The sequence below is a fragment of the Drosophila albomicans genome, chromosome 3 (genome assembly GCF_009650485.2).
Source record: "Drosophila albomicans strain 15112-1751.03 chromosome 3, ASM965048v2, whole genome shotgun sequence".
In the NCBI taxonomy this organism is placed as follows: Eukaryota; Metazoa; Arthropoda; class Insecta; order Diptera; family Drosophilidae; genus Drosophila; species Drosophila albomicans.
In genome coordinates, this window is record NC_047629.2 from 11,873,269 (window position 1) to 11,901,170 (window position 27,902).

The 27,902-nt window shown below is 34.6% G+C and overlaps 4 protein-coding genes across 8 annotated transcripts; 2 read left to right on the top strand and 2 right to left on the bottom strand.

Moving 5' to 3' along the window:
• Window positions 1-1,502: 1,502 nt before the first annotated feature.
• Window positions 1,503-11,884, top strand: LOC117567557 (Na(+)/H(+) exchange regulatory cofactor NHE-RF1). Its single transcript, XM_034247618.2, has 2 exons — window positions 1,503-1,617; window positions 10,658-11,884. The coding sequence occupies exon 2, from the start codon at window positions 10,660-10,662 to the stop codon at window positions 11,713-11,715; it is 1,056 nt and encodes a 351-aa protein (XP_034103509.1). The 5' UTR covers window positions 1,503-1,617; window positions 10,658-10,659; the 3' UTR covers window positions 11,716-11,884.
• Window positions 11,885-12,067: 183 nt separating this feature from the next.
• LOC117567556 (uncharacterized) lies at window positions 12,068-14,965 on the bottom strand. 3 transcript variants are annotated; one of them, XM_034247616.2, is made up of 4 exons: window positions 14,735-14,965; window positions 14,443-14,533; window positions 13,620-14,375; window positions 12,068-13,569 (listed from the first exon to the last, which is right to left on the bottom strand). In XM_034247616.2, exons 1-4 carry the CDS (start codon window positions 14,843-14,845, stop codon window positions 13,073-13,075), a joined length of 1,455 nt encoding a protein of 484 aa, XP_034103507.1. In that variant the 5' UTR covers window positions 14,846-14,965; the 3' UTR covers window positions 12,068-13,072. The 3 variants fall into 3 exon arrangements, with proteins under 3 accessions (XP_034103507.1, XP_034103506.1, XP_034103508.1); XM_034247615.2 differs by having other exon boundaries at window positions 14,443-14,536; XM_034247617.2 differs by having other exon boundaries at window positions 14,443-14,649; window positions 14,735-14,817.
• A 350-nt stretch (window positions 14,966-15,315) lies between these two features.
• LOC117570706 (bcl-2-related ovarian killer protein) lies at window positions 15,316-27,606 on the top strand. 3 transcript variants are annotated; one of them, XM_034252511.2, is made up of 6 exons: window positions 15,321-15,422; window positions 15,898-15,967; window positions 26,497-26,786; window positions 26,842-26,994; window positions 27,059-27,367; window positions 27,431-27,606. In XM_034252511.2, exons 3-6 carry the CDS (start codon window positions 26,517-26,519, stop codon window positions 27,593-27,595), a joined length of 897 nt encoding a protein of 298 aa, XP_034108402.1. In that variant the 5' UTR covers window positions 15,321-15,422; window positions 15,898-15,967; window positions 26,497-26,516; the 3' UTR covers window positions 27,596-27,606. The 3 variants fall into 3 exon arrangements, with proteins under 3 accessions (XP_034108401.1, XP_051859709.1, XP_034108402.1); XM_034252510.2 differs by lacking the exon at window positions 15,898-15,967 and having other exon boundaries at window positions 15,316-15,422; XM_052003749.1 differs by lacking the exon at window positions 15,898-15,967 and having other exon boundaries at window positions 15,320-15,422; window positions 26,485-26,786.
• On the bottom strand, window positions 22,763-24,630 carry LOC117566701 (uncharacterized). The gene is made up of 4 exons (XM_034246247.1): window positions 24,260-24,630; window positions 23,610-24,194; window positions 23,381-23,553; window positions 22,763-23,319 (listed from the first exon to the last, which is right to left on the bottom strand). The coding sequence occupies exons 1-4, from the start codon at window positions 24,628-24,630 to the stop codon at window positions 22,763-22,765; spliced, it is 1,686 nt and encodes a 561-aa protein (XP_034102138.1).
• Window positions 27,607-27,902: the final 296 nt, after the last annotated feature.

The window sequence follows — 27,902 nt, forward strand, 5'->3', positions numbered from 1 at the left end:
GAAATTTCAGGGTTTGCTTGTATCGTATAGTCAGAATCAAATGTTTAAAAAATTTGTGATTTTTATGATATGCCTAAATTTAATTGGAATAAGGAAAATAAATATAGTGAAGTTCGCTCTACTATTTACTATTTTTTCTATTTTCCTCATTTCGACGCAACTTTGGCTTATCACCAAATTCACAGTAATTTATTCTTTTTTAAGATTTTTTCGTTTTGCAGAGCACAACTTTTTAAGCCGTTCTCTGGGCAAATACCCAAACGACGTTGCACTGTTTTCATTTTCTGTTTGCTGCATATAATTTAAAAGAAAATGCTGAGGTATTTCACTTAATCTTAGCAGTTTTCATTTTACCGTTTTCACTGCCCATGAGACTATCCCTTATAAATATGCATGCAAAAAACGGACTAAGCGCAGGGATAGTTTTCTGCTAGAAGTCTTACTGTCAAGATAAATACGTGGACTCCCCATTTTATGTAAAGTTTAATTAAATGCACTTCAATATAAAGTGCAACTGTATTGGTTTCAAAATTAAATAGGGAATTCAACCAATTGCATTGCAATCATTGCATTGATTATTTCGTTAAAGATTCTACCAATACATTAAAAACGTTATTTCGTTTGTTTCAACTAATAGATATCAGACCTTGATATGTAGCATACAGAAGGTAGATTTAAGTTTGAAGCGGACATGATGGCCTTGCGGAAATTAAAATATTTTATAGCTTTTGACAATTCTCGTTTTTCTGCTTAAAGTTACATGTGCATCACAAAAACGTCTGCTACTTCTTTAAATAACAACTGTCAAATGACATAAATGCAGGTGAATATAAAAATTCTCGTTTCCCTTACCAAAATAATAATAATACCCAAAAGTATTCAACATAAAATATACATAGAAATTTATTTTAATACTTTGGATTCAAACATTGCTATTATTATTTTGATTGAAAGTAATAATGACAAGAAAATTTATATCATAGGCATAAATCTGTATCTTAGATGTTTAGATAATGAAAATAACATTTAAGATTAACACATGAACTTTTAAATTAATTATGTTAATTTGTTTTATTTGGAGATTCTTTTGTATTTCGTGTAATATGCACTAGGCACATATTGCACATTGTGCAACACTGATCATTTTAAATTTTTGAGCCTAAAAGTATGCTGTAAAATGTCTTGCGAGATTGTAGCTTACACTCTGAATCGCACGAATTCATTCGCCAGTTACCATTCTCTCGATCGCTTCTTCCTCTCTCACTCTCATTTCATGTTTGATACTAGAGGTGGGAGAGTTTACGAATAAAACAAATTTTTAAATTATACAATTCCATTTAAAATAAATAAAATTTAAAAAAATAAGACCATTCATATGTACTTAGCATGTTTATTTATATTCATACGATAGTTTTTTGATACGAACCCATTACGATATTTTGTGCTCATCTCTATGTGCTTTGAGCTTACCTGTGGCTTTTGTGACTAGCCCTCTTATGTTTCGTCGTTAGCCCGGTTACAATCAGTAACAATTTACCCGCGAAAACGGTTAAAACGTTGAAGCGCGATAACTTCGACAGCGTTACGGGACTGCAAGTGAGCGAGCGAGCGAACGAGGTACATACGAATGTATAAAAATAGAAGTGGAAGTAAAACAACAGCAACAAATTATTTTACGTGCGCATGCGCCTCAAACTTTATCTTCGCAATTCGCCTTCTACGACTCCGTCTCCGTCTTTGTCTCTGATTCGAGTCTCTCTCTCTGTCTATCTCTCTCCCGTCTCTCGCGATACCTCTTTTCTTGGTTATTGATTGATTTTGATTCGAGACATCGCCTGTGTGTGCTTGTGCGTTTGCATGTGAACACATACATTTGTGATTGCATGCAAAAAAATGTTACATTAAATTAAATGCAATAAAACACAATAAATAAAGCAAAAGTTAAAAGTGGGCACCAAAATCAAGCTAACAAACTAAAAGCAATTATTTATCAAAGTGGTAATTGAATCAGAAGACTAAATTCCGAAGAATGTGTAACTTGATTATCAAACTGTGATGCACGATTACGAGTGGCCTCAGCCTTGGCACAGTTTTAATTCCAGCACAGTTTGAGAAGCATGTGACAAATTTGAAAGAGAACTCGCTAAATAGAAAGATCGTATAATACTCTCTTCAGGCATAACACATCTTAAACGCTCAAGTTGGTGACATTTGTGTTACTATATCAAAGTATATTATCCGCTTATAATGAAATTAAAGAAAAATCTAGCCAGCATCGAGAAAATAACAATGCAAAATAAATGGAAAAAAGGAACTAAAATACCGTGAAACATTTTCCTATTGTAATAATATTTATTTACTTGCATGAATTTTATTTTTGCGATTATTATTGCTACTGCTCACAGATGTGAAGCCTGTGTGCAATGAAGCTCAAAATCCACACGCTAAATAAAGTAAATAATAAGCATTTAAACATTTTGCCAAAGCAAAATATGTTGGCCCGTTAACTGTTTTTAATGGGCAGCAAACAGCAAACAGCAGCAGCAACTTGCATAATAATTGTTGCTATTTTGATTTACTTTGCCAGTCTTTGTTGCCACTGTATGCGTTAGCATGCCGCACACAGACTGCTGGCTAACACTGTCCGCCTTCTCCCCAGCGCTTCCACTTCCAGTAAACAGCTTAAGCTATTACATAAGGCCAATTTCATTTCATCGCGTATATTTTTCAATGCGACATGCATGCGATTTTTATTATTTTTATACCCTGCGGCAGATCCAAATGGGTTTTTCGCGAACTCGCATAATAACTAGCAAACCTTCTCAGTGTATAAATTTAACCATCATATAAACTTTAATGTGCTGTTGTATTTATTTAATTGCATTGTGTGACTTTAAATATAATACTGATAGGGTATATCGTAGCCCTGCATTTGTGTGCAACACGTGAACTGGGGGTTTTTCTATTTGTTCACGTCACTGTCGCTTCAGGGTTCCCCCCGCTCAGCTCCCAAGCTCCCACTCTTTGCTATGAGGTAAATCCAGCTCTGTGGTGGAATTTCAACTATGTCTCAAAGCAGGTTCGATCGACGCATTTTTTGTATGGGCATTTCTATTCATTTACCTGTTGACTACACCTGCGATTCATTTGTGCAGTAGAAACCCGCTTATTTCTGGATTTCTTACGAATTCACAAGATCTTCTGGCCATTCTTTGCTAATTTCATAAATGAACTAGGCTCGATCAAGTTTATCATTTATCGTGATACTGTTTTAGACCACCTGTTTTTTGACACATTCCTTAGCGAGCTAATAAAAAGTTTACCTCATTAGCAAGTTTATAAAGCGTGTTGATACCATATATTTTCGACTATTTTACAGTTCCCATTTTAACACGAAAATTGAATTTTAATTCCAAATTTTATCGTACAATTACTTTGTATATATACTTACTTCATAAAAAATATACTTATAAATATAAAAAGTAATTGTCAAGATAATTTCCCAATTTTATCTTCAATATTCAAAAAATTCTCAACGTCGTTGAGCAAAATTTCGCATTGCATATAATTCATTGTGACTGACATGTGAAAATGTTAAAGAATTGCATGGAAGCATAAGACAAAGGCAATTCCCATGTTGGGGGACGTCAGGTGCACAGATGCATATACTTTATATATAAGTAGCTACTACTGCCACCTTCAACTCGGAAATATTAAATTATCTCTAGTTACGAAATATTTGAGAGAACAAATTTTCAGATTTGTAGTGTTTGTTTGTAGAAAGTTTTTAATATGATGAATGCACATACTATATAAGAAGATACTTATGTAATAGCTGAATTGTAGGCTTAACATTTTTCTATCAATGATGCTTTTGTCGTCGTTGTCCGCCGGGAACTTTCCAATTTGTTATTTTTTTATGTTCATTTTAAATATGCATATATTATTCAAATATCTATTTAATTAAAAATGGATCGCCACAATAAACGAAAACGAAAGTTGAGAGAAGAAAAAAACGATCTTTTCAGATGATACAAATTATTAAACAAACTTGATCTGCATGTATTGTCATCACCAATATTTATAGTCACTGAAATCTAGGAAAAACAGATTAAGAAGCCTCATTTGTTTTGCTTGCCACTGAATTGTCACACCCTTATACCCATCGGGTATCGGGTATAAACACAGATACTCTCACGCTTACACTGAAAGCTAACAGCTAAAACAGGTTCTAGAATCAAATTTTATTCACAAGCTAAACCAGAAAAAATGATCCCCGACAGACTGAATGCACGAAAAATTTGAGGCAACTTCAAAATGAATTTGGTAAAACCGAACCGAACTCACAAAACAGAGAGCAGCTTGTCGGCCAGCCTGTTTGATACTCTCAGGGTCTGAGGCAAGCTGCAGATTTCAGACGCAGACACAGATACAGACACAGGCACAGACACACAGGTACTCAGATACACACAGCTCAGATATACACGCCCATACCTTGAGCACTCGTGTTATTTCTAAGCATCTCTCTGCACTGCCGGTTTTTTTTTTCTGTTTTATTAACTAAACGTTTCTCTACCTAGTCAATGTCGAGAGCTTAACATTATTTATACTCAAATACCTGATTTGTGCAGAGAACATCTGAAAACTTGTATAAGAAAATAGAAACAATTTATTGAAATCAAAATAACTACAGTAAGTGATGTGCATCTATGTAGTTATGATCATCTTCTAAAAATAATATACAAGTTTGTGAAATAATCATCAAATATAAAACAAAAATAAACTTGGAATTCGATTCACATGTGAAACAAAGATCATAAATTACAAAGAATTCGATTTTAATACAAATCTATTACCTCTCATCTATTCTTTTAAATTCTTCAAGGTTTCTTTAAAAGTATAGTATAGTAAACACTATGAAATAAGTAAATATTAGCGTGCTTAATTTACAATTGATTTATTTTTAGCTCAAGTAATGATCTCATCCAATACACCTTCAAAGCTTACATAGTGACTTGAATTGAAGTTCGTGTGTGTATTCATTTATTTCCAAAGTTCACTTCATTCTTTTGTTTATCAATAATTAAAAATAATGTCTACAAAATGTGAGCGCAGCTTGTTTAACATTAAATACTAATGACGTTATCAGTCCGGTTGCGCAGATTCATCTTTGTTTTTTTTCGTTTTATTATTTTAGAAGCTAGTTTTGTGCAAGTTTTCATACTCACTTTGCAGCTTGTCGTTGATAAGGTTGTCGGGTCACTCATAAATGGTTTCTTATTGAGGCAAGGAAGGGTTTGAAAGTAAAAGTGAATGGCTAAAACTAATTTTCAAATGTGAATTGATGTAAATAGTTTTGGGGGGAATAAAAATTCAATGCATTTCAATAAGCGATGTAGCCAAGACTGGCCTCCAAGATTCGCTTTGATCTACGGCAAAACACAATAAACATAACCAGTTTTTCAAAGTTTCCCAGAGTGACAAGAAAACATTGCTAACAATTCTGAGTGCCCTCAGCGACAACGGCAAACCTCTCATTCAGACACATGGAATACTCTTCGAAGATCAGAGACACAAACATACATATACGATATATGTATATGTATGTGAAGTATGTGTGTATTTAAGAAATGAAGCCCTCGACTTGGTCTCTTCATTGGTTGCACCGTATTATGAGCTGCTAATGAGTTTTTCGTTGCCCAGGGCGCAATGTGTAAAGATCTTTGTAAGTGAATCATGTAAGTGACTGCGAGTAATTTTCCAAGTTGGCACAAGCAATTATTAAACAACAAAAAAGTGACACTCTATCATAGGTGACAATTTGCTTGTTTGGTATACAGTCGATAGCTCTATCTATGCCGACTCTGTTATTGTAAATAGGAATGTTAGGAAGGAACTTTAGCAACGAAAAGAATCAAATAGATAAGATTACTTTATTTTACTGTCCGATCGATGATAATTAAAAAGTGAACCTCGAATAAAATATTAGTAGACAAATATGAACATTTTCTTTGCTGCTTAAGCCTCGTGCCATTAAAGTTAAAATGACTCTTAGTCAAAAGTTTTATTGCTAAATACTGAAATAAATGGGTTTTATGAACTTTTTGCGAGTTAACAAAACTTTATATGGTTTAAGCTGCGACAGTGAAAGTTCTCACTTCACCCAATGGTCTTTTTTTTATCGCACCTTAATAAAAATCACGACAGAGCAGCCGAAATAAACACTGTTACCAAAAATTTAACGAGTATAATTTACTGTGACCACTCGAATTTTGTTTATTTTAGCTAGTGTGCTTATCGGTATTATTTATGTAGCTATTTCAAAAGCATTTTTTAGCGGATTGTTTTGGTCATTTTCTTTAAATAATGTTGTCTTCATTAATGATATGTAACCGTCTTTTATAATGAGCTTCCATGAATGAGACTTGCTTTTAAATAAAATAAAATAAATAAAAGAAATATAAATAAAAAGAAAAATTATAATAATAATGGTAATAATAATTATAATAATAATGATAATGATATTGATAATAATAATAATAATAATAATAATAATAATAATAATAATAATAATAATAATAATAATAATAATAAATAATAATAATAATAATAATAATAATAATAATAATAATAATAATAAAAAAATACTAATAATAATAATAATAATAATAATAATAATAATAATAATAATAATAATAATAATAATAATAATAATAATAATAATAATAATAATAATAATAATAATAATAATAATAATAATAATAATAATAATAATAATAATAATAATAATAATAATAATAATAATAATAATAATAATAATAATAATAATAATAATAATAATAATAATAATAATAATAATAATAATAATAATAATCATAATAATAATCATTAAAATTATCATTAAAATGAATTTATTTTTTGCAATCTCTCAATTATCACTACTTTTTTGTATGAGGATATAAATCGCATCAACTAAGTAGTAATGAATCCATACACATACGTATAAAAATGTAAAATTGATAAGTGTTATTTTAAAATTTGAATTTGAATAACTGAGTCATAAGTCCTCTCTTCCTATTAGCACTAAACTGCCAGAATTCACACAACATCTAATTTCACTAATTCAGAAATCTTAAAGCAAGAGAGTACTATACAGTAGTGTGTGTGTACTGAATACATATTCCGCTGGCTGTTGCATACTATTATACTTTTTATTTATCTACCAAGTACGAGTGGAACGGATATATATATACATACTATTTTGAAAGTTTTGCAAAGAGCTCCCTTATCTACGAAATTCCGAAACTGCTTTGGTTTCTTGGCGCTATTTGTTTTTCGCTTGGTTATCAGTTTCAATTTGTATTTCCATTCGTGAGCATGCTAATATTTGATGTAGAAAAGTATGAAACATTGCCAAAGTTAATTAAATTTTTCTCTAAGATTTGTGAAATATTTATCGAGTCGTTTGTATATATAGTACATAATATAAATTTGGAATTACGATAACAGCAAATAAGTCACCAAATTTCCGTTTATTCGTGCGTCAGAAAATCCAAAAACGAACAAAAATAAAAGCAATTTAACAATAGTTTTTTAACGGACTCTACAAAAGCATACAACGAGTTGTTGTAGCATCGTTGTTGTTTATTATCGCGTTTGACATGTGTGAAATACCCGTAACAGACACCGGCACTGTGAATCGGAGACGGATATAGACTCAGACAATGTACACACAACAAAATGTCAGACGGACAGACATCTACCTACATGTGTATGTACTCAGCTAGCTAACGGCTAATTTGTTTTAATGATGAGAAACCGCTTAAATAAGGAAATCATACAACGACAGAAATGACAATAACAAAAAGCACATACAATAGAATCAGTCAGTTTCGTGGTCCAGGGGAAGTTCTAGCTTCTGACTGATAAAAGTTGTATAGAGAGAGAGAGACGAACTTCATGCTTCATTGCAAATTCAATTAAAGTTTGCACAAGTCTGACGGTCGAGCTTCATGAATGAACGCTGAATGGCTCTGGCTATACATAGTAGAGACTCATATCGGCAGCATCAAATTAATAAATAATATGGTTAGCATTATAATAAGTACCTATGATTGCCTTTTGTTTAAACAAAACAAAAACTAGAGTCACCATTTTGAATATATGATTTTTACAATCGGAAACAGCTCGTGGGATGAAGTGAAGAAGACATAAATAAATCGAGACAACTCGACAACTAATAGAGTTTTGTTTACTATTGACTTTTTGAGGTGTCAAGACCTTCTACCGTATTAATTAATTGTTAGCTATTACGGGAAAAGTACTTATTATTTATTTTTTAATTTGTTTCTTCTCAAATTTATTTATGACGCTTTCAAATGTCAGTTCCGCTTCCTAATACGACAAAGTACTAAGAACACACACATTCACTTCACTTTGAAATATTCACATTCACAATTAATTTATTATTGTTTTTTATTATTATAATTTTGCATTCGTGCCGCTTTTCGTGTACACAACTGTGTACATACATATGTATGTATATAGTTGCTTATTTTCAGGCTTTTTGCGCCGCATTGTTTACTTTGTTTCATTAAAAATCGCTTACTATTGAAATGTACGAGCTTCAAACTGTTCTCCAGCAGTCAAGGTCGTCTATTAAGCGCATCTTGAGAGCTAAATAACAACAATAATATTGTTGAATAAATTGGGTACTGCCGTGAGAGCAGGTGACTCTGAATCTGACGCTGATGTTGATCATCAGTTCAAATTAATGGGCACGGCTACAATTACAAGTTTTGCCAGCGAAGATGCCAGCCATTAATCTTATATATGTATATATTATTTCTTTTTTTGTTAGCAGCAGATGAATCATAAAGTAAGCATGCGTATATAATTTTGATTCGAACAAAAACCCCTTTCAATTTGCCACAAATAATAAAGTAAGCAAATACAATCTCAAAGGTGAAGCTAAACGAAGCACAATATTCAGAAACTTCAAATGTGTACGCAGTATATTGAAAAATCCTTTTAACTTATCAAAGCTTTAAAATAATATTTATAAAATTTACTGTAGTAATTGATTTTTTATTTTTTATAATACTTTATTTACCAAAAATTTGCAACGAAGGTATAAAGTAATTAATAAATTAATGAATAGTTAAATTATAATTGAATTTAATTCGCAAAGTTTCATATTCAGCTCAATTCAGGTATTCCAAATAAATAAAAACACATTTTTAGAGCTCCTTTATCTTTCAAATATGTGTTTTACGGCCGTTTGGTCGAATCTCGTGCATTTCCCGTTCCAAGTAACGAGTAACTGGAACGTCTAAGAATGTGAAAATACTCACGTTGCCTGACGTAACGAACCAGATAAGAATGCTATGAATTCGTGCTGTCCCATGATCTCATGCTATTGGAATTCCTGTATGATATGCTTAATGTTAAAACAAACTTTAGCTAAATAAAGAATTGTTTCATTAGTCATTTGATAAACATTAAATATGTTATTCGTCAAAAGCTAAGCTTGAAGTTTTTGAACATTGATAAGGATTCCTCTGATAGGCTTGGGATTGTGTGTTGAACAACTCAGCATACAACAAGTTATTCTGAAACTGATTAGAAATACATTTAAGGCGCTTTTTCCAATTATTCAAAGTTTTTAAAATAACTGTAAAGTTTTTACATTTTTTAAATATATTTATAATACATATTTTATAAATGTTTTAAGGATCAAATATTGTTGATCTTAATAAACTTTTCTCCAGACGTGAATTTTAATAATGACTATTACAAATTTCTTTAATATATGATATGTATATGGAATACTCAAGTTTGTTTAGGAATCAATAAAATAAAGTCTTCGTTTCATTCGTGGTTATTTTTATTAACGTCGCTTTATGCTACAATCAACAAATTAATAAATATATGCCGCTGATATAAATACAATTACAATCCAATAATATTTACAACAGTAGTTATGCCCACCCATAAACCCATTAGAAACAGTAATTCCGTAGCATTGAGAGCACGGTTTTACTCGATGTGGAGCACTCAAGATAAGAGTGAGAAAATTATAACACCTCTATTTTTAACATTTAATTGAAGCGATTGAATACAAGTGTGAATAAGAGTGAATTTTTTCGAAATTAAACTTGATCTGCATATACATAAGTATAACTTAAAAAGTTTGCTAAAATTGAATCTGTTACTTGAAAATTGGAGATGCAACAAACATGCTATATTCAAAAATATAACATTCTATGAATTACACTTTGTGTTAAAATTTTTCATACTTTATTTCGCTCTTTTCATTTTCCTTTTCTACTTCGAGCGACGAAATAAAACTTTAAGCGGTATCGTATAATTTGAGCAGGAGTTTATTATATATATTTTTTTCATCTTCATTTACAATCTGTCTGTTTAGACAATAAGTGTAATATTAAATTAAGAGAAATATCAATTTTCAATGAGCGCTGCTATTTTTTTCATATTATACTTTATCGGGAATATTTAAAAAATTTATAGATAACCCCGACCAAATAAATTCTTCACACATACCCAATATACCCGCTTTTCCCATTTCAGTGAAAACAGCGTACAATAAGAATATTTACAACCTTTTATTTACCCACAATACTTTATTCAATTGCAGCCATGTCAACACAAAACACACCCAAAATGCCAACGCCCCCCACATTGCCACCGGGCGTCACTAAAACGTGTCACATAGTCAAGCGAACCGATTTCGATGGCTACGGCTTCAATTTGCACTCGGAGAAAGTGAAACCAGGTCAATTCATTGGCAAAGTGGATGCCAACTCACCAGCAGAGGCGGCTGGCCTGAAGGAGGGCGATCGCATTCTGGAAGTCAACGGCGTATCCATTGGCAGCGAGACACACAAACAGGTGGTGGCTCGCATCAAGGCCATTTCCAATGAAGTGCGACTGCTGTTGATCGATGTGGATGGCAAGGCCATTGACATCAAGTCAGACACGACATCTGCATCTGCATGCGCATCTGCATCGGCATCCGCATCGCCATCGGCATCACCAGCAGCATCTCCGACTCTGAATGGCAACGGCAGCAATGGCAACAGTCCACCCAGCTATGAGGGCACAAAGCAGGAGCTTCCAGGCGTCAGTGCCAACATCAGCAGCATTAGTGTGGTCAGCACAAAGCGCGTCTCGAATGCAAGCAGCATTCAGAGCGGCAGCACAATGAACGCCAGTGATATGGATGTGGTGGACAGAGCCACGCCCGTGACACCTCCGGCTGTTGCTGCTCCCATCTCAGCTACGCAGAATGGCAACAAATCTCCGCCGGCAGTCATCGGCGACAACAACAACCTGATGATGAGCACACCGCCGCCTCCATCGGCCACTGTGGCCAATATGAATAACAATGGCAACATCTACAACAGCAGCAACATCAACAGCAACAGCCACAACAGCCCAACAAATCCCACCAGCAGCATAACAAATGGTAGCACAAATGCAAATGGCAATATCAGCAACAGCAACAGCACCAACAACAGCAGTGCAACACCATTGACAACAGCAACCAATACGGGAACGAATCGGGCGGGAAGTTTGAATTTACCGCTGACAGTTGCCGAGATGAGAGCCAAATTGGCATCGAAGAAGAAATACGATCCGAAGAACGAAAGCGTTGATCTAAAGAAGAAGTTTGACATCATACAAAAGCTTTGAGAGTCCGTCGTCTGTCTCAAATCCAGATACAAACTAAATCCAATCCCTATATCATGCACATTCCATTGCAATCACCGTACTTGTTATTATTCTACACAAAACTCACAAATCGAGAAAAACCTACTTGAAATGTTGGCTGGGAATTACGCAGTGTCCAAGAATTCAAAAATAATAAATTCTTTTTGTTTTTGTATTTCACTTCGGCTACGGCAGGAAAATATAATAATTTTACAACTATTGTACGCAGCAAAGTCACTTATGAAATAAGCAAACTTTTAATTATTTTAGCCTAAACTATATAAATCTTTCCTGAATGAAGATAACAAATATCAGCCGAAGCGAATAGGAACTTACATACTATATAGAGCCATTTAAAGGAGAGTTTAGTGAAATGTAATTAAAATGGAAACACCTTGAAAATGTACCATAATGAGCAACCAACAATAATTATTTGCACATTTGTTTTTATTATTATACTTTATACACTAAGATTTTCAGCTGGTTTAATTAAAACTCGTTTAATTTGTAGCATACATATGTATATGTACTTTTCATCTTAAATAAAGTAAACAAAAATATATATATGTTTATGTTGTGGCACGTGTTTTCTATTTACATTATCTAATCTCCCAAATAAATTTGCAATCAAGCTAAAAGCCGAACATATTTTTGGTATGCACGCATATATTTATTACAATTGTTTCGTAAACGGTATAAAAAAGATGATTATTATTACTAATTATTTTACAATTTGTTGAGGGTTTTACAATGCCTTTAATGTTTGTAATTTGAACTCATCGTTAATAGTTAAACGGCTGGACAAATAGATCTTAATAACGGCTTAAAGCGTCGGGACTGTGTTTATTTGAATGTACTATAAATATGACGAAATGACGCAAGCCAAATAGCCTAAGCAAATATAAATTTTAACTTTAAAGAGTCCGATATGAAGTTCTAGTGAAAACACCAACAATCTCCTGTGCATACCAAGCACAAATCAGCTTAAAATCTATTTACAAACGCTAATTGAAGAAGTATAAAAATTATAACTAATTCGTAATGCTTTATATAATCATTTAGTGATACAACCTTAAAACAGGTGATATTATTTACAATTGTTATACTCGCTACCTATAGGGAAGCTAGAGCCTAGAGAGATTTTTGGAACACAATGATAACTATGATTTAAGATTCCTTAAAATGTTACGATCAGAAATTATTTAAGGAATACTTTTGAACGGCAAAAATCGCGCTTCGGTATGTTTTAAGACTAATACCGCTCTGTTTTGCTCTTATTCAAAATGCACACTCAACTTTCTCACTTGTTTCCTCACTTTCTTACTTTTCTCTTCAAAAACTACTGTTGCTGCAAATTACACAAGGCAGCGGCTACAATCAACATCTCATTTAGATAGCCCAATAAAGACGTTTGCTTCAGGGCACTATGATCTAACATTTTGAACTCTCTTAATGCATCTACAGTCCGTCGCATCTGAGTGCGGCAAGCGGGCTCGTTGACACGCAGCGTCGGCAATTGAATGTTTGTCGCTCGTGTTGAGGTCAAAGCGCCATCTGACACACACAAAGATTTCATGTTCGCCATTTGGCCTTCTAACCGCTGTTCATTGTATTTGCTAACAACTTTCTTTGGTTCCTCCTGCACATCATATTCGGTTTCCGAATCGTTTTCTCTGCTCTTTGGTCTCGATGTGCTATTCGTCCGTCTAACAGATTTTCCTGGCTCTGCACATAGCGTAAGATATGTGGGTATTATGTCTTTGAAATTGCTGCTCTCAAACAGTTGAAGATCATCACAATCACCACGAAATGCATCGGACACATAGCTTATGATACCTGCAAAACAGTTCATAAATAAAAGTATGTACGGCGGACGAATCACTCACCATTGGTATTGAGGCAGAGAATAAATTTGTAACTGGAGCAACCAAAATTAAGGGTTTCACACACATCCGTCTCTACACATTCAATAAGCGATCTAACGTGCAATAAATTAGATCTGTAAGCCAAAGGCATGTGTTTCAATCGCTCCGAGTAATGCTTAGCATCTGGCCAACAGATGAGCGGACGCAGGCAACGCGACAGCCTGAGAATAGTACGTTTAAATGTTTCTTTGACCACAAGTTCACTAAGATCAAAAAGTTCGGCAAGCAACGCAAATGGCTCATTGAGACGCATCTTCCTTAGAGTAATGCAGCAGTCGAGATGAGTTAAATTTCCAAATTTGCATATGTTACGTTTGAAGAGAGGCAAATGCTCGCTGGCCACGCCAAGGTGGAGAGTAGATGCCATATCAATAGCTCCCAAAGTCATACTACGCATGGTGCGTTGCGGCACTTCTCGGTTAAGGAATACAGCTTGGCGCACAGCGGATGCGACAGCCGGTGCTGCTGCTGGAGTACTAGCTGCTATACTTGGGGCATTCACGTAGCCAGATGCAGACGCATTGCTACTCGATGCAAGCGAAGGTCGGGTTGTTGCCTTGATAATCGTATTGGGCGGTAGAGAACTGATCGCATCACCAAGGGCTTCCTTCTTTACGTCAGCTACTGGAGTAGACGTTTGCCAAGATACTGAAGTAGGCGTAATTCCGTAGCCGGCCGACTGCAAGACAAATTTCGGAGTCTTCAGCAGTGGAGAGCCTGTAAAGTGGCACATGTAATGAAAGTCCGAACAAGAGTTGGCGCTGCTTTAACTACTATTATTTACCTGAAGTGGTAGTAATGGCAGTGCGTTTCATACTCGGTTTTATTATGGCTCCCGCTGGTAGTTTACCAATAGCGATTTTATTGCCTGCTAGCTTCTGGAATACATTTTTAAATACTTCAAAGAAAATGTACACAAATATTTAAGGGGTTTCTATTCAGCCACATGGTCTCGGCGTTGCCACACCGCCTCAGTTCGCTAAGAAATCAGCTGTTGAAGTAAACATTGAGTATACCCACACAGGCACACAGACAGTGGTGCACACACATACATACTGTACATACGATGTATATACCTTTATAATTTGCTGGGGCTGCACTTGCATCTTGGGTCTTAGCACTACGGAAGGTGTTATTGGCACAATGCCTTCTGGCGTCCTTCGATATTTTACAATTGTTAGCGACATTTTGTGCTTGCTATGAGATTTTCACACACTTCGAATTGCACTTTAAATAAATATTGCACTTTTGTTATTTATGCGATGTTCGCATAGTTTTGTTACTCAGAGTGACTGCAAGCTACATTTCATAATATCCTACATTACGACAACAAATATACCAAAATATACCACTTGCACAAAAAACTGAGAGCAAATAATTTATTTGGTATGGAACTTGTTTATTGGGTTTGAATTAAAATTTAAAAAATCTGTAATTTAATCAAAAGTTTTATTTCGTTTTTAAACATTTTTTCAACCTCTTGTATTAGAAAAAGTTCTTGGCAATATAATCCAATTGGAAAACATATTTTTGGAAGATTCAAATAAGAAAGGTATTTTTAGTAACGAAGATTTTTCACTGGCGTAAAATATCATATTTTGAAGTCCCGCTTGCGGTCACCCTGATTTAACCGACGCGCCTATTTTGCTTTTTACTGTATGTGTTTATTTCACTATTATCGCTCGACTGCTTTAAACGCGAAAACGGCAACGATTGAAATCTGACTCAGGCGGTCGTACAACTGGCTTTAACTTCCGCGTAAATGTATGTAATTGGTTTGAGTGTATTGTTTCTGTAATTACGATAAGATTGTTTTATAATTAATAGAGCGTGATTTTAAAAATAAAATCGTTAATTTTTTGCACTTGCTGTTGACCAATAATTTAAAATTAATTTGTATGTCTATGTGTGTGCATGTGTGAAAAGCAATAACAATCAACAATAAAAACCCTGAGCCAAAACTGTGACCGTGAATATTCAGTACCAATACCCCAAAAACACAGAATGAATACATCGGTAATTAAGCTATTTTCATGCACCTCAGCTCGCGGCTAATTTTTCTACTTGTGTTGGTACAAAAGTACAAAAAAAAAACAAAAACAAGTGAGCCCGATTTAACCGAGTGATCGACTACGAGATGCCCTGTGCCCATTAGGTTATATCATAACACGCCCTCGCACCTACTACCCACATATAATTTTCTTGTGTATGAGTATAATTCTTCGGTTTTGCTACTCAGATTTCGTCCGACATACGGGATATTTTACGTGCATTAATTATATATTGTTATTCGGAATCTACAAAAAGAAGTAAGTAATGTTGGATTTCCGTGGATTAAGGACAAAGAGGGCATTACTGATCTTAAATTAAAAATAAGTTTTCTCCTCAAAGGGATTGCTAAATATCTCTTATAATCTTTGAAAGCCACGCACTCATGCTGTAGATGTTATTCTTTATTCTTTATTCTTTATTGGGTCTCATATGCACATTATTTTGCCCGTTTCCAATGGGCACAACCTATTGTCAACATTAAGTGCGCATCTGACAACAAAAGATAAACGAGAGTGTGGGTATCAATGAAATTATTTCTCTGATAAGAAATAATGGTGTGGCTTTAGCATTTATTGATTCAATTATTGCTAAATACAAATAAAGTAAATTAGATAGATAAAGTCGACTGGCAAAACCTGGTACGCATTTTTGATAATGCAATCTGAATTTACTGAAGATAATGATGATTTCGCATTGATAAAAATCTTCTTTATTTTTAATTACACCAGTGAATTCAGTTTTTGTTTAGGGATTAGACTACGATTAGTAATACACATAGAATGGTATATCGATCATACTATAGTGTGTAAATTGGTAAAATGTTCTTGTACATGGGATAACTGTTCTTTCTATACGATTAAAATCAAACGATTGGTGAAAAAGCTAGTTCATGTTTGGTATAACTATGATGGGATCTCCTCTATTTAATATATGTCTAGATTCGTGACCTTTTAACGTTGCGCGTCACAAATCGCAAAACCTTTCTCGGTGTAAAAGTCAAGTTTTATATTGCATTAATTTCAGTAATTTTTGTTACTGCTCTAAACAAGACATCACTTATCTATAGCAGGTGCAAATCCCTATAATCAAAAGTTTATAGGTAAACTATTTTTAACAAACTGGTTCATTGTATTCCCCCTCTTTAACTATGTAGTTGCACTACAAGTGGATGAGTTAGATTTTAGTTTAATGAATTTCTCGATGATTCAAGTTTGGTTCGTGATGTTGCAGTTACTATTTTTAAGGCCGCCCCCACACAGTATTAAGAAAACTCCACGTACGCGTCGCTTTGCTATAAATATTTTGTTTTATGTGGTCATTTTTAGAATGCAACGTAACTTGGCTTACTAAGCCGCGGTATTTAATGAAAGAGAGTATATTATTGTTGTACAGCGTATAAATAGAAACAATAGAAATGAAATACAACTAAATGTACTTACTTAAAGTAGGCTGATTGAGAGGCGCTTCAGTCGTCTAAACAGACATCGTCATATGAATGTCTGAGTAAATATAAGTGCATAATAAGATATTTCGATTGGCACACCTTTCGATAGAGTACAACATTTGTAAGTTTTAACTTACACGCTCGAATTGAATGACGTAAATTGGTCAGAGCATGAGCATGGTCTAGAATGAAAAGTGCATAATCAACAGTGGTTAATGATCCTAAACACTCATTTTTAGCACTTGCGGCTAATTGTAGTTACAAGTAATTCAGTAAGCGACAGCTAATTTTGTTCGCTAATATAAGGTATTTGTGGTGGAATTGTTTTTGACCTGTATTTGTAGATCGCTATCAGTTTATATTTATTTTTTGAGAGAGCTTGAGAAATAGATCTGTTCGTAGCAAGTTTAGATAATGTTTGCGGTTTTCATACAAACCTGTGTTTAGTATTATTATTATTTTAAATACACAAAGCTTCTTAAATGTTTTTTTTTTTACCGATTTATTTCATAATTAACTACAAGACTCATTTACTCAATAGTCTCATAATCTATAGAATAGATCTTTCATCTAACAAACATAATTCATGCTGAATTCTCCCGATTGAAAGATTGCGACTCTGTCCCTTGAAAATATTAACTTTGGGGAGAGGATCTGAACGATGAATATCAGCTTCATTTTAACTCTAAGGTTAGCCTCATAAAATTTCATCCATTTAGTGAATCAGGAAAAAACATTATATATTTAGATACGATCATTACTAAAACTTCTTAATGATCAAAATTATTTATTGATATTAATTAGCTACATACTATTATTGTGGCAAGTAATTGGATATCAAAAGAATATATTTATTTGATATATTTTTGTAAGAAAAAAAATGTCATTACGATTAAATTAATCAGTCAAAATCTAAATCAAAATGCGCGAATTGTTTGATATGGACTAACTAAGAGCAAAAAGCAAACAAATGTAAATTCCGAAGTAAAATGGTGCCAAGCTAAGTGATGATGATGGAACTGAGGGGAGGTGCTTCGGTGTTCGGTGGTCCATTCGCATTGCCATGTAGCGCCTGCGTAACTGTCAACTGTTGTAAAAAATCAATAACACAAATGTTAACATGTTCAAATAGCCATATAAAAAGACATTGCAGCGACTTGGATGGGACAGGTACTGAGCAAAGCACACACAAAAAGACAGGCAAGAAATCTGCAGTCGAGAGTATTCGATTGTGAGATACCCAGTATTTAAAACATTAGGAATAACAGAAGTTGAAACAAATATTTGATATATAGTATAATATTATATTATTTTCACTATATCCTAGACTAAAATGTTTAGGCTGTTGATGTAGATTAAAATAAGACTTTATACGGTTAGAGTTCGAACATACAATTTCAAATTGCTTCAACCTGTAATACCCTTTCTCCCTATTTGTGCCGGGTACAATAACTAAGTTAAAATGCCGACAACGTCAATGGAGGCCAATAGAGAAAAACACACATTATGCTGGTATGTGCCAAAAATGTTTTGAGTTAGTTTGAACCAATGACGATTGGAAACTGGATGCGAATACAAAAAAAAATCAGGCGACAGATTTGGTTAATAAAAGCCGCTAATGAGACCATTGAGGCGTGACTAGTGCGATTTGCAATTATTATTAGAAGTACATATGTATTTCGATTGGTCAATAGGAATTTAATTTACTCATTTATGAGGGAAGGAGTGAATCAAATTATGTCAATTTAAAGTATTAAATAGATGAAGTTTCAGATAAATTAAATAATGCTGCTCTAAATCTATTTATACAACTAAAATTGAAGAGTAAGAATATGGTATATCTTAGAATTCTTTTGAGAAACTCTAAATATATAATTCGTAACAATATTGAACAGTTGCCATTCATTAATCGTATGATATACATTGTAACTTCTAGTCATTAAAAACAGAAAGCTGTAAAGCGACTCAATATGAGGCGCAAGATATAAATATTTATCAGTAGTTGCTAAATTGGGCACCAACTAAGAAGTCGCTAAGTTAAGCAGTACAGAAGTAAGACACATGAAAATAGTTGCGACCTGAAGCCAAGAAGCTGTTTGGTAGTTTCTGTTTCGGAATAAAAAGTGTTGGCTTTCGGCTTAATAGTTGCTGAACCCGTAACGAGTATCGACTAAACACAGTTAAGTGTCAGTTGGTTGACTACAGATATGTGGACAAGAGGGGGGATTGGACGATCAGGCAATCTGCGCTTAATTTATGTGCATCAAGTAAACATTTTGCCTGCCATTTGCGACAAAGATAAAGTAGTTGTTATCCATGCAGCCGTTGAAGTAATTGTTGTTGTTATTGTTGTATCCGAACGAACACAAGCAATGTTGCCGCATACGTGTCGATTTTATTAATTAGCTCTGCGGAGGCCCAAAAGCTAACCATACGATGTATTTCATTTTTTACCAGGCACCCATCTGTTTTAAAAGCTTTGTGAAAATGAATGTACAGTGTGTGAGGCAAACCGAGGGAGACATCTCCTATATCGTGAATTATAATCATGATGATCACAAGATATATATGATAATTTATAGACGTACAACTCCACTTTTCGATTATATTGAGGAAGGGGCTTTTAAATGCTTGTAGTGTTACCATTATGTCATCCACAATTCCTCAGTTACCAATATTACAAAAATTGGTATACAAATTGGGTTTGTTTTTTGCTCACAATATTTTTTTATTGTTGTTAAAACATTACAGCCTCTCGTAGGACATTCCATCGAGATAAACACATGTCATGTTCTTAGAAAATCGTCAAAGCAAATATAAATTGTCAATTTACAAGGTAAAATTCGGTATGTCTGGGACACTGCTGCTTGCAGAAGTTAAACCATAGAATCTTCCCACTAGAAACCTATGTTACTTATACCATAACTTATAACTCTATTCCTACATCCTTAACATTTCTACTTTATTTGTATTTAACTAACATGCCTATTTTCCGCAAATGAAAGTTAAACTTAAATTTAAGGTCCGACTAATATTATGAATGTTTTTTAAACCCATTAAAGTATGATGTGAACAAATTTCAGCATCTTAGCTCTTACTGCCTAGGATGTATCTTGATAGTTCAATCAGCCCAATCAGGAATAAGTTAATCAAACTTTAAGTGCAAACATATTTAGAGAGAATATGCAAATCTGTCTATTAAATTTCGTAAAGCTATGTGGATTTATTTGAATTATTTGGAACAATACGCTGTTGAATAATCTGCTCGCTCTCAAAACACTCAATGCGCATTTATGCACATATAAGGAGGCTTTTCATGTCACGTACTTACCAAACACTTTGTCTAATAATTATCTCAATGTCTACTGAGACTCCCATGTAAGATTAGATCGGCAAATTACTGCTAATTGGATACCATTCGAGCTGTCAGCGTCGGTTTAACTGCCCGCAGCGATACTACAATTAACATAACGGCACGGACAGACTGCAAAAGACCTGTTCACATTACAAACAAGCATATACATACATACTAATGGTATATGTAGTAGACTTCTGCATGAATGTATTCATTTGCGGCATAACAGTACTGTACAGTAGTGAAGTGTTTTAAAAAACACTGCACTCATTCTTTACTGTACAGTATACTCTATAGGCCAGAAGAAGATAGCACATCATTTTCAGTGTACTCACTTTGAGTGAGTACAGTATATGGTTGTACTCTTCGTGAGTGAGTACTACATTTCTCCTTTTTTAAAGACGCTGTACAGCTTGTGTGTTGACTGTGTACAACTGTGCAGATGAGTGCAGTATTTTTTAGTAAGTGCATAAACATGAATTATAAGGAGAACGACGCTCAAATGAAAATGATATTGAAATAGTTAAAAAATGCAAACTAACACTTTTAGAGTACATAGACTCAATAGTTACAGAAAATTTAAAAAAATATCACAACATTGCTCTGTTTTTGTTTCCATCCACCAATTAGCTAAATTCTCAGATAACATATTTGCAGATTATTCAGAACCTATTCAAAGCCCTAACATTTATCGTATCTTCAGGATGAGCTTCAAACATATAAAAATGTTAATAAAGCATATAATGAAAATAATAAATAAATAATAATAATTTCTAAATTCTTTTTTTATAATAAATACATTTAAAACGAACATACATACATACACACGAGAACTATATATGTGTGTATGTACCAGTCATGAAGTTTCACTCACTGTACAGTAAGTAAACTGCACACCAAAACACTGTACAGTATGTTGACTGCTGCACACCAATTTTGCTGTACTCATTAACAGCTGCACAACTATGGAATGAGTGAGAACACTGTCAATCAAAACAGACAATACTACCCTACTCACTCACACCCAAATATACTGTGCAGAAATAAGAGTGTGCCCACATTTAGAATAAATGATTCATTTGTCGTTTTGGATGCATTCATGCAGAAGTCTAATATGTAGGTTATTTATTATTATTATTGTACTATAGATATTATATTGCAATCGCCCACAAACTTTGTCTTACAATGCAAAATTAAATTTCATTTGCTATGTTTTATAATTATGCTCCGATTAATATTCAATTTGAAGTGTTCATTATTATATTTTGTATGTATGGACCGATAAATGTGCAATTCGAAGAGAAACTTTTTTAAGTAAAACCTTGTCCGAATTATTTTGCAATATACTGAGCATCATGCATATATGTGCTCAAAAATTTTAAGCCCTTTTTGACTTTCGCATAATCATTAAATTTTCTTCTGGATGATCCTCAAATCATGTAGTTTTAGTGTTTGATATATGAAAATGTTGCATATGTATAATGTATATTTGGTATAATTATATACCACCATATTTCAAATATACTGCAAGTGTATAAAATCTACTAGATTGTCAATCAATGCATTAAAAATAAAGTAGTTTTTTGGCAAAAAAAATATTATTTCTTGAAGATTTCTCCAAAATTTTATTTAATTGAAGTACTACCAAGTGCAGAAAGCTTAAACGCAATTTGTATTATATTTATATTCTTTTTTAATATTATGTATTATGTATTTTAGTATATACAAAACTTACTTTTTCAAAAGTGAACAGGTCTACAAAAGCCTACAAAAAGAACCGATGAACAAAGCCAGAATCCAAAGCGAGTGTCTCGCTTGCGTACTTGGTTTCATTAAATGTGCTTCAAGCGTGAAAACGTGCAACAATTTCAGTTTAGAGCCATGCCATAAACATCAAAGTTTGCAATTCTCGAAATACGCTTAGTTTGGAATTCAGTCGCCCATTGTATTTTGAGAATTGCTATACATTTGTTTTCTGCTCAGAAGAATCAATTACGAGTGGCATGATCATGAGCAACGCATTATTGAGTGTTTATTTTTGTTTTAGCTTAAAATGAAAAATAATTAGTAATGCTGGGTTTTAAAGAGTTGGCTGGACAAACACTCTAATAAGTCCGACCCACAAAATAAATATTTTTGATGTTGCTCAAGATTTGGATAATACCTAATAAATACCAATTGAGATTCTGAATAGTTATGTAGTTTAATTGATTTACATTTTCTATAATAAAGTTCAAAACTGGATAAGTTTTTTTACTTATTTCGGAGCTTGTAAGCTGCGATTATAGCTACTCCCAGCAGCAGCACAACCATTCCCAAACTGCCAAACAATGCTAAGCTCTTCGACAGTGCAGCTACATTCTCATTTTGCAGTAGACCCTCCGAATCGGTGTCAAGCTGTAAGTCCTGTTCCATGTTTGGCATGATCACTCTAAATTGAACCCGCGACATCTCGGATGCCTCTGTTGCATTTCCGAGTATTCTATTAGGACCAGCATTCCGACGTCGTCGCTGGGGTAGACCTGGCTGACAATCTTGGACCGTCACCTGACAATCTTCGTGCTCCAGACAACCCGTAATACGCATTGACATCACCAGCAGATCTCCGCTTAACATGCCCGGAAACATGATGGCCCTGAAGTGTAAACGCTGACCGAGAGGTGGCTCAAAGTTGGGCTCATGAGCACAGATGCTTTGCATGGCTGGGTTAAGGCATCCGCTAGAAGTGATTAGCTGAGCACTGTTTAAAACCTCCCCAGCTGGAGAGAGTCGTTGAAGCTGCACATCACTGAGCTTAGTGTAATTCCAACCTAAGAGTAGATGTAGAAATTTTAAGTTATGTAGCTAAAATAGATATTCATCGTACCTTACCATCGCCTGAGAGAACATGCGCCCGCAGTAGAAGATCTTCGCCCAGTTGTACGGCTCCATTGGTCTCCAGGTGTCGAGTATAGCCGTTGGTGCCGCGCCTCAAGAGTTCAACATGTGTGCGAAAAGCATTTTGGTTACCTCCTCGGGCGTAGGTGCCACTGTTTCGTGACTGTCTAAAGGGAGATACTCAAGTTAAGTCCTTGCTAAGAGTTACGGCATGAATACTGACACGTCATTAGCAACTCCCATTTTGAGGGCTTGAACTTTGGATGCAACTCGCTCTTGTACTTTGCAGTGCAGTGTTAAAATAGAATCACTGGCTGTGCGCAATCCTCGAATGGCTGGGAAACGAATTCGCAAACACAAATCCTGACCACAAGCATGAACTCCACAGTGATCAAAGTCAGTAGCAGAAATATCCAACAGAAGAAAACTGCGAGTCATCTTCAACTCGCAATGTCGATCCTTTTCATTCTCGCTGTCATTGTCCAACACTGGCGTAGCTCCCAGGAAATTGTCCAGCTTAAGTATGGCTCGGAAATATCGTGACTGCAGGCAACGCATGTCTTTCACGCGAAGTCGCAACTGCTGCTGTTCAGGATTGCTCGCAACTGATGGAAGATAGACAGGCGACGGTTTCGAAGGATTCTGAGGAGGCGCATTGTAGTCATAGCCTAGAAAACCCGGTTGCTCAACCTCATTCACTTCGTTGGGATCCTGAACAATTATAGGACGTTGGGTACTTGCTGTCGTCGGATTTCTTGTCGTAGTACTTGTGCTGGGCTGCGGATAATAATAGCCAGCAACCTCATCGCTGCATTAACAAAGCAAATTTAATAGAATGGAGGGGAATCAATACATTACAGTGCCCTCAAATACCTTGGCTTGGGAGCTTCATAGTTGGGTCGCTCGTCTAGGGCAGGAGGCAAATAATGTTGACTTAGAGGTATGAAATTGTTGCTTCGTTGACTCAACCCCTTAACGTTGCGGTTCTCCACAATCTCCGGCAGACTGAACTCAGTTGTTGGTGACGCAACCGGCGCAGGTGTAACGGGATTGCTAACCACAGGTCGTCCATATAAAATCGATTGCGATAGCGGCAACTGAAAGGAGGCGGGATCAAGCTGATTGTAGCTTCCAAAGTCCGCAGGTGCAGCAAAGAAATGAGCCACATCCGCTGTGGATGATGAGATTGAAAGCAGCAGTAGAAGGGAGCTTAAGATTATCAAACACGTCCAATTGGTTGACATTCTGTCAGATCACTAACTGATTGAACTGGGCGTGGGTGTGTTTTTATAAGGTAGTGGCCTCGCAATCGTGATTAAAGCTGACCCAAATGTCTGCCAATAATCGGATTTACATACGCAGAATACTCCAACCCGTATGTTCACGATTTTGTTTTGAAAAACTTTCCTCACTCACGATACACAGTCGCTTTTACTTGTATTAGGTCAGGTTATGTAAAAAAAAAGACTCGCGTTAGTGTTCCCTAGAGGAATCCAGTTTCAACACCAGTTGATACAGGTAGTCGAGTATCTATGATCAAGATCTATCGCATCCTGTTGCAATTCTCTGGGGACAATGGCAGTCAGTCAAATCTACAAATCATTTGCCATTTGACAGGTCGACTAATGACAACACGTATTCTCAACTCAACAGCAACATTTTGGCCATACTGCAGATATCCGCTTGGTCAAAATCAAAAAGACGCCAGCGCTAATCAAACTTAACAAACCATATACGCCAACGATGTGTCGTTAATTTGCCCCAAGATGGTCAGACAAAGTAATGTCAGTCGCAATATTATATATTGGATATTTGACGTACTAGCAGCAGTACCATTAAGTGCCCAGCGACACCAAGCGCGGGCTTGTTAACGCGCGGGAACATGAAAAAGCAGACGAAGCATAATTAGTAGGGGGAAAATAATTTAACTTAATACTAAATAGACAATATAAAATTAAAATTGTATGTTGAGGAATATGCACAATGTTGAAACAAAATACAAATTACAATAGATTATTGTATACAACATATATACATAAGAGTTTACGACTGGCTTAGCTACTATTACAAAAAGAAATTAACAAATAACAAAATAGAAGTCTTGCCGATCGGAAAAAGAAATCTTAACAACTCCGAAAAATCATTAATTTCATTTGTTAGATTGTCTATTGCCGTCGTACCGATATACCAAATTTTGTGTGTCTATCTTTTATCATATCTGTGATCCACGAATTTTCACAGACAGTTGCACAAAGCTTGGAACCCTTCTATCTATTTTCAAAGGGCAAAAATAATAAAGACAATGAACATACTTAAAACATTTTTGCCATTTTCGAAATGCCGAAATGGAATGTCTTCTTTTAAATTAATCTCCAACCCCAATGTGCATGCTTCTTAAGATCTATGTAACATATAGTTAGAAATATTGAAAATGCTGCTGCATTTCGTTTTAATATTCTCAAAGCAATAAAGTAATTAATAACTCGAAACAGAACAAACTTGAGGTAATACTAGAGTAGCTGTTCACAAAGCAACTAATTTTTAAATTTTTTAGCAAATTTTTAAGTTCAATCCTTACGATACTTAAAGCTTTTGGAATTTCAAAGTTTTATTTTCTTTTATTAGGTTTTTGTTATATTCAAAAGTAAAAAATGCATAGTAAACGTAATTTTATTTTAACACTAGAAACTAGTAGTATATCATATTATATATATTAAATAAATATATAAATATATAAAAAACATTATTTATTAGTATATTAAAGTAAGATTCATGTTTAATTATCAAAATGAGTAGTGTATCTTTTTCTTTAAATATATCATCTTCATTGTGAAGCCAAAAATAAAGTGAAAGACGTAGATTGCGATAAAAATGTCCCACGGTCAACCTCCAAAAGATTGACAACAACGGCCAAACACTGTTAATAGAGGCTGAAACGAATGCCAAATAATTGAATTAATGTTAATGGTAACATTGGTTTACGTATTGCATAGCGAAATGATTTATTGATCATTAGTTGATAATAACATTCATTTTAATTCAATAAAAATATATTTATTATGACAATGAGTTTCTTTACCCAATTTTATTAACTCTAGTTGTTCATACAGGTGTTCTTTGTTGGATCACGATGCCAGGTACCTCGTTTCCCTCCAATAACGATAACTTCTCCTACGGCTTTCCCACGGCAACTACACAAAGCGAACGAATGCTCCAAGCACAGAATCGCCGCAAGTTCAGTTTTCCCGCCACACTTCACTCCGCAGCGCTGCTAGAGGTGGGACAGCGGGAGACGACGCGGAGGCGTCTTAGTAATGTCAGCGATGTGGTTACTAGAAAACTTTCGTATACCATTGGCTGGAAGGCTGCTCAAATACCTGCCCAGGACATTATTACCCAGGTAATCAAGATTTTTTAAATACTTAGATCGTATTTACAATAATATCTACCCTTAGGGACGATGTCTTTGTGGACACTATATAAAACGACGTCTGCGGCGTTCAGGACTATTCAATAAGAAGTTGGGACTGCAGCGCATAAGAAGCATTTTGGGCAATAGCAATGCATCATTGGGCATAGTCCGAGATGTATTTCCAGCAGTGCAAGTGGTATTTGGAATGCGGATTTTAAATGAGAAAAAAGTATTTTGAATAAACTCTATTTCCGTTGCAGTTGGGTGACGAACTAGAACGAATGCATCCGCGGGTTTATAATGGTGTCGCTCGACAAATTTGCCGAAATCCTGGCGGTGAGTTTCACACACCAGATGCTGTAAGTTTGCTTCTTGGAGCGGTTGGTCGAGAACTATTTCGAGCTGAAATCACTTGGAGCAAGGTAATCTCATTGTTTGCTATAGCCGGTGGCCTGTCAGTCGATTGTGTGCGACAAGGTCACCCCGAATATTTGCCAAAACTTATGGAGAGCGTTTCCGAAGTAATAGAGGATGAACTAGTTCCCTGGATAAACGAGAATGGTGGATGGGTAACTTATATTTTCTAATACAATGATAAAACAAATAAAAATTGTATGATATTTTCATTTTAGAACGGCATTAACACACACGTATTACCTACAACCAGCAGTTTGAATCCTCTGGAATGGACAACTCTAGTCATCGGGGTTGTATTTGGTTTGATTTTATTCTTTATGTTATTACGTTTTATTTTTAATACATTAATTCCGAAAATATACCAACGATTTACGCATTGATTGCAAAACTTACAAAAAGATATTTTCTTTTCACGTAATAATTCCAAATATCAAATAATTAAGTTTTTAATGCAGTTTAATGTTCTCCTTAAAAATTTTTACGAAGAACATTCTTATTTGTATACCCATTAGCCAATGAAAGGATGTTATACCAACAGAAAATTTATGACGTCTCCGATCCCATAAAGTACATATGTATATAAAAGTGATATTAATTCGGGCAACATTCTATATATTTATTTACGAAATAGTTAAACTAAAACACTAGTTTTTGATGGTACAAATTTATTTTTATAAGCATTGGTCT